Here is an 11,982-nt window from a genome sequence, read left to right as displayed (position 1 = left end):
CCAGTTACCCAAGGAACGGAAGGTTCGTGACTCTCGGAGTACGTGAAGAAAAGCATCGGAATCCAGGTAGGGGATTCGGGACTCTCCTCGATTAGCGGTTTTATTGTATTACGCTTTTTATTAAATGATGCATGTTAAGACTTGTGGTTTGGTTATGTTAAAATGCAATGCGTACTAACCAAACCGTGAGAGATGTGATGGCTTCAGAGCGAAAGGTGGCTCTGACTTCCTTGGGTTCGATCCCCTTAACCTCCGGAGGGTTAGCTACACCGGTCGGACGGTGCGCGATCGCAATGACGACCCGATCCGTGTGTGTAGCTAGGTAGCGGACGCTCTCGCTACGCTTACCTGGTTATAAATTAATTTGAGGTAAGGTCGTGTAGTGGGTCTATGGGACCGGCCATCAGGTAATACTTGGATTTGACGTCGTATTTATTTAAGTATCATGCATCGGTTTTCGAGTTGAAAAATATTTTAAAGTTTGTCATTTTTTAAATGACATAGTTTTGAGTATGTTTTTATACTGTGGCCACAAAGCAATACTACATTGTTTTCAAACCTAGTCGAGATGATTTCCCAATGAGCAGCGAGGACGAAAGCTCACCCCTACAACAGTGTGGATGCAGGTACTGTGCACTGGTGACGGGATTGACGGACGGAGCAGGGTGCGCGGAGATAGCTTCGGTGAATAGTAGTAACTGAACTCAGGTTCCGTGTCTAGTCTTGAACTCTATCTCTTGAGAGTCATTAATTTGGAACTTGTTATTCCTTATTTCGTCTTGTATCGGAGTGTACCAACTCTTATTTACCCTAGTGGTGATCTAGAAGCGCTTTAGACAAATAAGTTCGATAAATGATTCTAAAAAGTTTTCACCTCAAAAAGTATTTCGACGTTTCCGCTACGCGATTTATGAAAAGCGATTTAACTAAAATGCCTTGCGGGTTTTTAGGATGTAAACTGAACATTCAGTTTATGTCTTAGGGACACGCGGCACTGTGACGTGCTGAAGCTGATGAGGTGCAGTTTGGGGCGTTACACCACTTCCTCTGGAAGAACATATACTGCTGCTATGGTGTCCCCCATACCATCATCACAGACAATGGCACACAGTTCAACAACAAGGAACTCATATCATTTACCGCTAACCTGGGCACCAAGATGAGTTTTGCATCTGTCGCTCACCCCCAAACCAACGGTCAAGTCGATGCAGCAAAATAGATAATCAAGAAGCTGCTAAAAAAGAAACTCGACGACGCCAAGGGTTTATGGGGGAGAAACTCCTGAAAGTTCTGTGGGCCATCAGGACTACCCCAACTTCCGCCACTGGTGAAACATCATTCTGTATGATGTTCGGAACTGAGGCCGTCTTACCCATTAAAGTCACCCAACCTACCGCTAGGGTCGAGGGCTACTGCTCCGAGACCAATGGCGAAGGCGTCAACCTCGACAAGGACCTCCTCGAGGAGAAACGCCACAGGGCCCATTTGCACAACTTGTAAAACAAGCAACGGGTATTGCGTTTCTACAATGCCAGATTCAAAGCCCGGAACCTCCAACTGGGGGACTGGGTAATGAAGGAAGTCATTCCACCGCCAACGGCACTCCGCCCACTTGGGAAGGACCATACAAAATTGTGGAAGTCGTTAGCCCAGGCACCTTCTACTTAATGGACAAGGATGGCGTCACAACGACCCACCCTTGGAATACCGAACACCTTCGGTATTATTACAAATAGTCATGCCGCTACCCAAGAGCATCTTGACTTAGCTAAATTTTTGTTCCATATTTAGCAAAGGGAAGCTACCCAACAGGTACAACCCCGCTTTTGTAAACGCTGATCTATCAGCTATCAATGAAACGAGGAATTATTCAAACCATTGTCACCAAGTCCAAGCACAAGAATTAACTGGCAACGTCAACAATATTCGGCGAACCACGTCCGCTACATCGTGCACTTGGAACAATTTTAATTCCTTTAATGTTTCGTTGATTGACAAAAGCCTAAGTCAAAACTCTAGCGATATGTCAACATGCAAACAACACAATCATTAGAAACAATCCCACACTTAGAAAATTTCAGAGAAACAACATTTCATATATCTAGGGTCGGGACTCCCCGCGCAAAAATATTGTCAAGTTACAAAAACAGCCTTAGCGGCATTACAAAAATGGCACAGATAACCCAGCCCTACGATGAGCTTCAGGGATTGTTGGGAGCAGCGGCACCATCCTCAGCATCCTTCGGTGGCTAGTCTGATCGGACCCACGGGCGGTAGGACTCGACGTCACCATGGTACCGTCCTCCCGAGTGTTGGCCGCCAAGAACTCGGCACGGGACACTTCAGATTGGGTAGGAGGTGGAGTCCGCTGCGATTCATCCATCAGACCATGACCACTCTCACCACTGCCAGAACGCGCACCTCCAGTCTGAGCAAAGGCAGACCCGCCCGATGGCACAAGCGGCTGGCTCGATGCACTGGGAGCCTGCGACGCTTTGACCCAGCCAATGGCGCCTTTTTGGTTGAGCATGTCCAGGTTTGCAGCGGCACCAGCCTTCGCCGCCTCAGTGAGGGCCTGCTTGTACGCCGAGGACTGCTTGAACGATTCCACAGCGGCGGCCTCTGCGTGGTTCTTCTCATTCCCCAGGCTGGCAACTTCATCTTCAAACTTTTTCAGTTCCGCGGATTTGGCAGCAGAATCCCGCTGGAGGATCTCAACTTTCTTGGCCTTCGCCGCTAGCTGGTCCTTCAGCATGGAAATGTCTTGCTCCAGACTAGACACGTGATCGTTTCGCTCAAGGTCTCGCTCAATGGCAATGCTCAGCTTGCCGCGAGCATCCAAGGCATCACGCTCTGCCTTAGTCAGGCGCCTCTCGACATCTACCAGTTTGTCTTTCGCCTCTCCCAACTCCCTCTGGAGACCTTTGGTCTCCTCCCTCAACTGCCGCTCAACCTAGGGCTGGCTCGACGCCGCCAAGAACAACTCATGCAGACCAACGGACAAATGCCCGAAGGCCGAACTGAAGGGCGATTACTGGATAGCTGTCGAGCGAACAGTCCCATCCAGGCCGCCGAACCCCAGCCCCTCGCAGAGGTGGAAGAGAAACTCCCTCTAGGGGTCGGTCAAGAATTCAGCGTATGCGGCGAAGGAATCCAGACCGCTCGCATTCACCTCCCCGGCAACGACCACAGTTGCCTTCGGCGGAGCCTGTCTTGCCCTCTTCTGCTGGCGGGCCCCGATGGTCACTAGGTCGTCTGCCTCATCTGCTTCAGCGGCATCATTTTGCCGCCGTTTCCGCAGCACAGCGCCTTGTGTGCCGCCCACATTGGTGGACCGCAGCGGGTTCTGCGGCTCCAGGCCCGCAATAGAAACTGGTTCCCTCGTGGGCACCACCCTATCCTTCTGGGGCCCACGCTGGTTGGCGGTCGCCCTCTCCTTCAATTGCACAGGAGCGGCAGGGGCCTTGCTCCCTCCAGCAGCCCCTTGCTCGTCCCCACCCTCGACCGACGCCATGGTCTGGCCAGCGGGAGCGATATGCGAGTGATGAGGCATTGGCATCACCACAGGAGTCTCTGATTGGCTCACCGCCAATGTCCGTGGATCGACGACGGTTTGCTGAGCCGCCAGCCCAGCGGCATACATGCTCTCCAAAAAATTATTAATCTCGGCGCAGTACATGGCTTTGTCAAATGCGTCACGGCTCGCTTTGTTACCTGGCAGTGTATCTAAAATAAGCACAACGATAGTCATCCTGGTACAAATTGAGCTAGCGCACAGATCAGCGGAAGTTACTTACCAAGGGTGCACGTCAACTGTTGATCGACCAACAACTCCAAACCGGTGAGCAAACGAAGGTCCAGCAGGTTGCGATTCTGCCAACAGCCTTTAATCCTTGCCACGCAGCACTCTTCCTCGCGCGTCAAGTTAAAACGCAAGCCCGTTACATAGAAAAAATGAAGTAATGATTAGAACAAAATAGAGGAATTATCGTACAAGCAAAACCGACAACTTCGATCAGCGAAAGCTAGCGACAACCTCGGATAGGTTGGAACTCTGACTTAATCCTAAATGTCGGCGCCCCCTCATTCGACCCCGCTTGATATTCCCACCCCGCGGTAGCAATGTAGAAGGTCCCCCGCCAAGGAGACATGGAATCCTTTAGATTCTCGATTAGCTTGGGTACCCCCTGGCGGCGGCTCAAGTTCACTTCCCCATTGCAACCTTGGCGCTTCACATACACAAGTTCGTAGAAGTGAAGTACCTCCACTACGGTTGGCCCTTCACATCCCGACAGATGCCAGAGCGAGTTCATCGCCATCAACAACCGCCACATGTTGGGGCAAATCTGCCCAAACGAGAGGTCGAACTCGCAAACCAAAATTTGGAGGTTTGGCAGTAGGGGTAACGTTACTCCCTGACGGAGATCTCCTCGTGCACGGAGGCATGCCCTGCTGGCAGAATCGACGCTCTCTCGTCCTTCATCGACGGCCGCAGCTTCACAACCCCAGGGAGGCGAAACACCCGCTTTAGGCGATTCACAGCGGCTACTGTCATCGGCCCGCCCGCCTCATCAACCGCAGTACCATCACGGAGGACCCAGGTTGATTCTATTTCTTCCCCGCCAGCCTCTCCCCCATCCGCGGAACCACTAGCAGCGTTATTGCTCGTCAGCCTCTCCTCACGCCGATTACGGGCGGCAGCGTCCTCCCTCGCCCTAGAACTCTCTAGTCCTAGGGTATGGTCTGTAAAGGTTCCATGTCTAGCGGTTCTGACAGTGAGGTTTCTGCAGGAGCAGACAGACGCAACGAATCAATAAAAATCCTATCCGCAACGTTCAGCAACATGTCAAACCCGGAATCCTCACTGCTCAAGATCTCTACGACTCTAGCCATCACAAACCCTAAAACCCAAACCAGTCAGTTCTAACAAGATCTAAACCATCCCTATGTCATATTTTAGCCAAGAACATCAACGACAACCATACCCAGAAAACCCAGAAAGTGCCAAAACAATAACACAGTGCATATACATCCAAAACCCAGATTCAACCATCTAGAAAATCCATAAACCTCAACTCTCTATCAAACACCTAAACCCATCCCCAAAAGTCATTCTAGACCCTCAAAACACACCGGGGAATGACAGAGATCACTTCAAATCGCAAAAGCAGAAACAGACAAAAAAAAAAATGAAACAGGAACAAGGTTCAGATCACCAACCTGTAAATATAGGAGATCTGGTACGCTTGGGATGTAGGTCTTCACTTTCAAGGATCTTTTCCCTTCACCGAACGACGCTCTCACTTGATTTGCAGAAGACAATCCTTGACTATCAGAGAACAAGGCTTGAAGACGACGACGATATCAGTTCGAAGTACAGAAAGTGGTGAACCACTCGGTTTCCCTCTCTTTTATGTCAACATCAAACAAATCTAGGCCTTCCGCTGGAAAACGACATCGCACGTCAGCTGTACACGTGCCCCACGATCGCACTTACTCTCCGGATTAACCGAGGCGACGCCTCAGTTACAAAATCCATAATTACTCGCATTAATGGCCAGGATGCGGGAGTGCTGAGGAGACGTTATCCCACATGCTAACCCAATGCAGGATGGCCACGTATCGGGCGCCGTCAAACGAAGCGTCTATCCGAAGTAACTGTCTACAAAGCAGGTATACCAACCGTCAAGCAAGAGAGTCTCCGCTAAGAGTAACACCGCTAGCGGAACTTCTCCCTTTTCATCTTGCAAGCGAGAGTCTCCGCTAAGCGTAACACCGCTAGCTGAACTTCTCCCTTTTCATCTTGAAAAGCGAGAGAGTCTCCGCTAAGCGCAACACCGCTAGCGGAACTTCTCCCTTTTCATCTTGCAAGCGAGAGTCTCCGCTAAGAGTAACACCGCTAGCTGAACTTCTCCCTTCATCTTGCAAGTGAGAGTCTCCGCTAAGCGCAACACCGCTAGCGGAACTTCTCCCTTTTCATCTTGTAAGCGAGACAGTCTCCGTTAAGCGCAACACAGCTAGCGAAACTTCTCCCTCTTCGTCTTGCAAGCAAGACGGTCTCCGCTGAACGAAAACCAGCCAGGTCCCCGCGACACTTCTTGCCGCTTATTGTCAGCGGAGGCACATCCGCCAACGGTGATTCCCGAGGTAATGCCTCATTCTGACGAACGACCGCCATGCGGCGTTACAGTCAACAGTCTACGACGACCGCCACGCGGTGTTGCAGAAGCTACGTCCCTCTGGGACAAGGGGACTTGTCAACAGTTTACGACGGCCCTGATCAGGCACGTTGACCCCTGCCACTCGGGTATCAAAGATTGGGCTCGCTACCCAACACCCTCTGCTCCGCGCAGCTCCCCTCAACAAACAAAACACAGACCAAACGGAGGTCTCTCTTAGCCGGGGAGTGGGGGACTCCCTGGGGGGCCTAGCAGGGGCCCACCCGAAAGGGTATAAGGCGTTTGCTCAGTAAGTCCATGGTTGATAACGCACTGACGCTAATTATGCTCTGGCAAGTCTAGCGGAAGTAACGCTTCAAACCGCTAGGCAACTCCCCAGCCAAGATTGCCCTCCTTGACTGGGGACTTGGGGGACTTGTACTTACATGAGCATTTTCCAAGCATAATTAGCTAGAATGAGCCACGCTCATGCTATCGTCAGCGGTACCAACTACCACTAACGGTGTGACCTACAAAAGCACAGCCAAGCAGGCTTCCGCCTGAGCCCCGGCTCACCCCCAGATCACCGCTGACGCGCCGCGCTAAGATAGTATCAGAAGCTCCAAAAGCTGGGAACTGAAGCATATCAGTCCCACATCGAAAACATGGAACAGGTCAGCCTCTTCCTCACCTATAAAAGGTTCTCTCCTCTCTCCTCATTAAATACGCATTTACTACTTACCTACCGTTATTCAACACAAATACATTGACTAACTTAGGCATCGGAGAAGAGAAGACCGCCCAGCGCGGTCTCCCTTTGACTCCCGTTGTATTTTACTTGACAGGTAGCAGAAGTATCTATTACATCACAAGTAGCGGTCCGCCCATCGGACCAGCGTTAACCAAGGTTTAGCCACCGCTGAATCTTAGACATTAACATATTTACATTAAATATGGTATTCAATGTCATATAAATTCCATAATTTTATGCTAGAACAATAAGAATAATTTAAGAAAGATATACATCAAATATGATATTAAATTACTAATCAAATTGCTAATTTTAATCCTATTAATTCTTGCCTTTTATGTGCAAAGACATTCAATAAGGGCATATTAGTCATGTAAGAAAAAAAATTGATGAGAGTTGAGTCAGCAAGATGGAAAAGAAAATAAGTCCGAGGTGGCAGCTGAGTCATTGGAGCGCAATTAACAAAAAAATTGATGCAGACTACAATCAATATAGGGTCTAGCTTTTGGACTATAATCAAATTAACTCTAAAATTATTAAAAGACACTAAAAGCTTTTCTGTCTAATAATTTTGATATAAAGGACCTAGGTGAAGCATCTTATGTTTTGGGAATTGAAATTAAGAGGGACAGAACACAGGGTATATTAAGTTTATCACACCATGTGATAGGAGCATTTTAATGCGACGTTTTACTTGCTTTTTCCTACATTTCTTGCGTTATTTCCTTAGTAAAACCCTGTTTAGGAAAGTTTTCATTCTTTGATTGGGAAAGTTCCTATTTGTAGAAAGTTTCTATTTTGTAGTTTCTATTTTTCATTTTTAGGAAGTTTCCATTTTCAGTTTAGGAAAGTTGCCATTTTTCATTTTAGGAAAGTTTCTATTTTTCTTATTAGTTTCTATTTTCAGGACTTCCGAGCTAAAAAGTAGAAATGAACTCACAAATGGAGAGAGAAGCTAGCCAACGTTGGAGGGAGACAAGATGAAGTACAAAGGGAAGCACAAATGAGCAGAAATGAAGAAATGAAGCTTTCCTGGTCCAACTAGGAAACCCTGTCCAGAAAAGGAAAGCTTGCCAAAACAAGACTCTTAAGCCAACCAAGAATGGAGATCGAATTAATGAAGTGACAGGGCATGAGAGAAGCTTCTTGAAGACTCTAGATGATGACATGGCATAAAGGTGGCGCATGGAGGCCCAAAAACTCTCAAGAATGACGTGGATTTTCGGCAATTGGATTAAAGGCCCATAAAAGCCCATGGAATTAGGGTTTGTGACGCAAAGAGTAAACCCTAGGGAGTTGTTGCCGTAAAATCCTAAGAGATAAACAAGGAAGTTGGCGTGAAAATCAGAAATTAAAAGAAGATTTCGGTGGAGATTTTCTAGGGCTATTTTTATGGAAAGAAAATATTCTTGGAGGAGTAATTTTATGTGTTTGCCGTGCAAAGGGAGAGAGATAAAGAGGTAATCAACGTGAAAATCAAGAAACCCTAGGGTGATTGACGCCAAGAGAAATTCAAGGGAGAAATAAAAGGAAAGAGAAAAAGGTGGAGACCAAGAAAAGCTCAAAAGAAGTCTAGATACATTCCTATATTCCCTAAAGGAATTTTGGCCGAATTTTAAGTATAAAATCAGAATATTATCAAGGGAATTTCGGCCAAGATTATTAGGGAATTAAATGGAATTTTGTGATTGGTTGAACCACCTCATAGGGCTGATTTGGCAAGATATTATTGGAGGAAATTATGTGGAATTTTCAGATTAATTCCATGAGTTTTACACGGCTTGGAGAGCAAGGAGGCCGTCCCCTATATATTCTCCCCTTTTCTCAACGTCAAGGGCTCCCCTCCTTTGTGTTTTACACTTTAGAAAAAAATCAGAAAATCTCTCTAGCATAGCCGTGAGTTCCTCCACCCTCTAGAGCAAGCCACGAGTTCAAGCAAGGCCAAGGGAGAAGAAGAATTGCCATGAGCATCATCCTCCATCACCATCCTTGAAGCTTGCTTTCGAGATTCAAGAGACCACCACATCAATTGTTCATCACCATCTCCATCTCACGGTGTAATCCGATTCTCCTTTGTAACCTTTGCTTTGATTTCGTTGGTTTTGTTCTAGTTGACATATATGTATGAACAAATATTAATTTCTGGAATTTTTATGATTAATTGAGAATTTTCAGATTCATATTATTGTTCTTCAAGAGTTGCTTATGTGGGTTTGTTTAATTAAATTTGCGTTATAGATATCCTTTGTGTATTAATCTTATTTGGGTCGACACTTATAGGATTTATGCATGATTGTTGCTAGGTTTAAGAACATGAAATCGACTTTTCGTTTTGTGTAAACTTGAATCAAAGTAGTAAAGGTTTTGTACAAAGATCGAATTTAATTAAAGAGAATTGCAATTAGGTGGACTTTTCCATACTAAGTTGTACACTTGAGTTGATAGCCTTTCTCTATGTGTAATGCGTTGAACATGTTATGATTGACTAGCTTTCTAGGGCTTGAATGCATGTTTGATAGGATTAGTCTTTGTGCTTTCACTTAGATTAATTAGCATTGAAAAGTAAAAAATGGGAAATTGTTTGCTTTTAACGTTTCACATGATCAACTCCTTTCTCATGACTTAGATGAACAAATATTAGGGTTTGAGTCAATTTTAATCATATGTTTCGATTTTGATCTTTGTTCTCTCATTCCATTTGTATTTTTATGTTTTTGCATTTTAATTGTTTTGTTAACTTAGTTTTATTTTCAAAAAAACCAAAAACAAAATCCCCCTTTTTCGTGTACAATGTTTATAGTTGTGAATATTATACTTTGTTTTAATTTTAATTGTTTAATTGTTTGACAATGACAGGTGTACCCTCAATCCCCGGAATAGAACGATCCCTACTTGCTTATACTACTATGATATTTTTAGGGTTAAATTATGCGCTTGCTTTCAGGCGACATCACCATGCCTATATCTATAAAGTCTTGAAAAAGTTTGGTATGGAATCCTGTGCACCTGGTGACGTCCCTATGTCTAAAGAAGATAAGTTTTCTAAGAATTCTAAAAATGGGGGGAAGAGTGGTGACATGGAAAGCAGACCTTATGCTAGGCTCATTGGCAGTTTAATGTATGCACAGGTCTGTACAAGACCTGATTTATCATTTGCAATAGGTATTCTCTCTAGGTTACAATCAAACTCTTCTCATCAGCATTGGGTTGCAGGCAAGAAGGTTCTTAGGTATTTACAGAGAACTAAGTCTCACGTGTTAGTTTACAGAAAAGTGGAAAATCTGAAGTTGCTTGGTTACACTGATTCAGACTTTGCAGGTAACTATCCCAGCTCCATGAAGTCCACTTGCGGCTATGTTTTTATGCTTGTTGGAATTGATGTAGCATGGAAAACCATGAAACAAAAATTGATTGGCACCTCCACAATGCAAGCAGAGTTCATAGCTGTATATGAAGGAGTCTATGAAGGCTTGTGGATTAAGAATTTTTTGATGCAAACTGAAGTCCTTAAGTCTATAGTCTCAGGAGCACTTAAAGCATTCTGTGATAATGAGGCTGTGATTTGATGCCTATAATGCAACTTACGCGCAACAAGGACACGGTCATCAAAGAATTGGGAAATATTTAAACCCGGAAATATCGTACCTCGGGGATCTTGAGCTAACTCAAATCCAATGGTTTATGGGTCACAAAAGTCACTTGCTAAACTAAAAGAAAAATTGTAAAATGGCTAAGTGAAACACCAAGTCTCACACATGCACGGCTTAGGTCTCCCGAAGCCAAAAAGTAGCCAAGAACTCACCAAAATAAATTGGTAGGCTCAAGGCCTTATGGTACTTACAATGAAAAATGTGAGCAAATATTTGGGGGAATTAATTTTTGGTTTTGGAAATTAAAAACTAGGAAATTAAAATTTGCAAAAAAAGTAAAGTGCTACAAATTTAAAGGTTTGGAAAACAATGGACAAAATTTGGGTAGTAAGGCATCCACTCTAGCAATCATTTACCGTAACAACACAATTTTCACACAACAAAAGGGAAATGGCGCAATCCCTAACTCTAAGCCGGACTAGGGCCTTAGAGTGATAATGCAAATCCAGACTAGGGCATTCACATTCTCATAGTACAAAAATAATGTAAATCCGGGCTAGGGCATTCACATTCTCATCACACACACATTAAGACCGGACTAGGGCATTCACATTCTCATCACACACACATTAAGACCGGACTAGGGCTCCAAACATGCATGAAATGGCATTACGTCAATTTTTAGAGACTAACAATTTGCTCATGACAACATGCTCATTCATAAAATTAAGCCACTAATTAAATGAATTTCATGATGAGGACAAGAACTAGTCATAAAATTAGCTACTTTCTATAACAAATTCCCATCGAAAATTACGCAAAGTCATGAATAAAAATCACAACACACTTTCATTAAGCACTAGAAATTAATGTCATTACATGGTAAAAATTGCTAGGGCATCAAGCCCTAGACCCAAATAAGAAACTACTCACAATCCATCAACATACCCACAAAGAAATTTATCAATTACAAGAAATTAAAGCAAGAAAAGAGTTAAGAAAAGAGAGAGACCAACACTAATCACAACAACACTAAAGAGTGAGCATGACTAGCTTGGAATTACACTCTCTCTTGTACCTATAAATCTGAAATTATGAAGAATTGATGAACTTTGGGTGAGTGATGATGAAGAATAGTTGAGAGGAGAGGGAGTGATGGTAGAGAGAATAATGGGTAATTAAAGGAATCTGTGGTGCGGCGCTGGAGGATGCCTGGTGGTCGAAGGGGAAGGGGAATCCGATAATTGATGGTTGGGTGAGAGAGTATGGCTGTGTTTGGGGGGGCTTTTTTGCTCCCCCGCTTATAAGCGCCTCAAGGGTCCGCGTTTGGTAAACCAGCTTTTGCTGGACTTTTTCCAGAAGCCACCGCTTCTTTGATCGAAACGCAGAAGCTGCCAACCCCATGCTTTTAAAAGCTGGAGACGGCTTTTCTCACTGTAGCGGTATAAACTGTAGTTTAATGAAATTTTTGAAATACCGGTTT

General features: G+C 45.0%; 1 protein-coding gene across 1 annotated transcript; it reads left to right on the top strand.

Moving 5' to 3' along the window:
* Nucleotides 1-9,899: 9,899 nt before the first annotated feature.
* Nucleotides 9,900-10,475, top strand: LOC121052331 (secreted RxLR effector protein 161-like). The gene has a single exon (XM_040517069.1). The coding sequence runs from the start codon at nucleotides 9,900-9,902 to the stop codon at nucleotides 10,473-10,475; it is 576 nt and encodes a 191-aa protein (XP_040373003.1).
* Nucleotides 10,476-11,982: the final 1,507 nt, after the last annotated feature.

The sequence above is a fragment of the Rosa chinensis genome, chromosome 3 (genome assembly GCF_002994745.2).
Source record: "Rosa chinensis cultivar Old Blush chromosome 3, RchiOBHm-V2, whole genome shotgun sequence".
NCBI classification, from domain to species: Eukaryota; Viridiplantae; Streptophyta; class Magnoliopsida; order Rosales; family Rosaceae; genus Rosa; species Rosa chinensis.
The sequence above is the reverse complement of the archived record's forward strand: the minus strand, read 5'-3'. Positions and strand labels throughout refer to the sequence as shown.

Coding starts and splice junctions, on each gene's coding strand:
- LOC121052331 (XM_040517069.1), top strand. CDS start 9,900: ATGGAATCCTGTGCACCTGGTGACGTCCCTATGTCTAAAGAAGATAAG.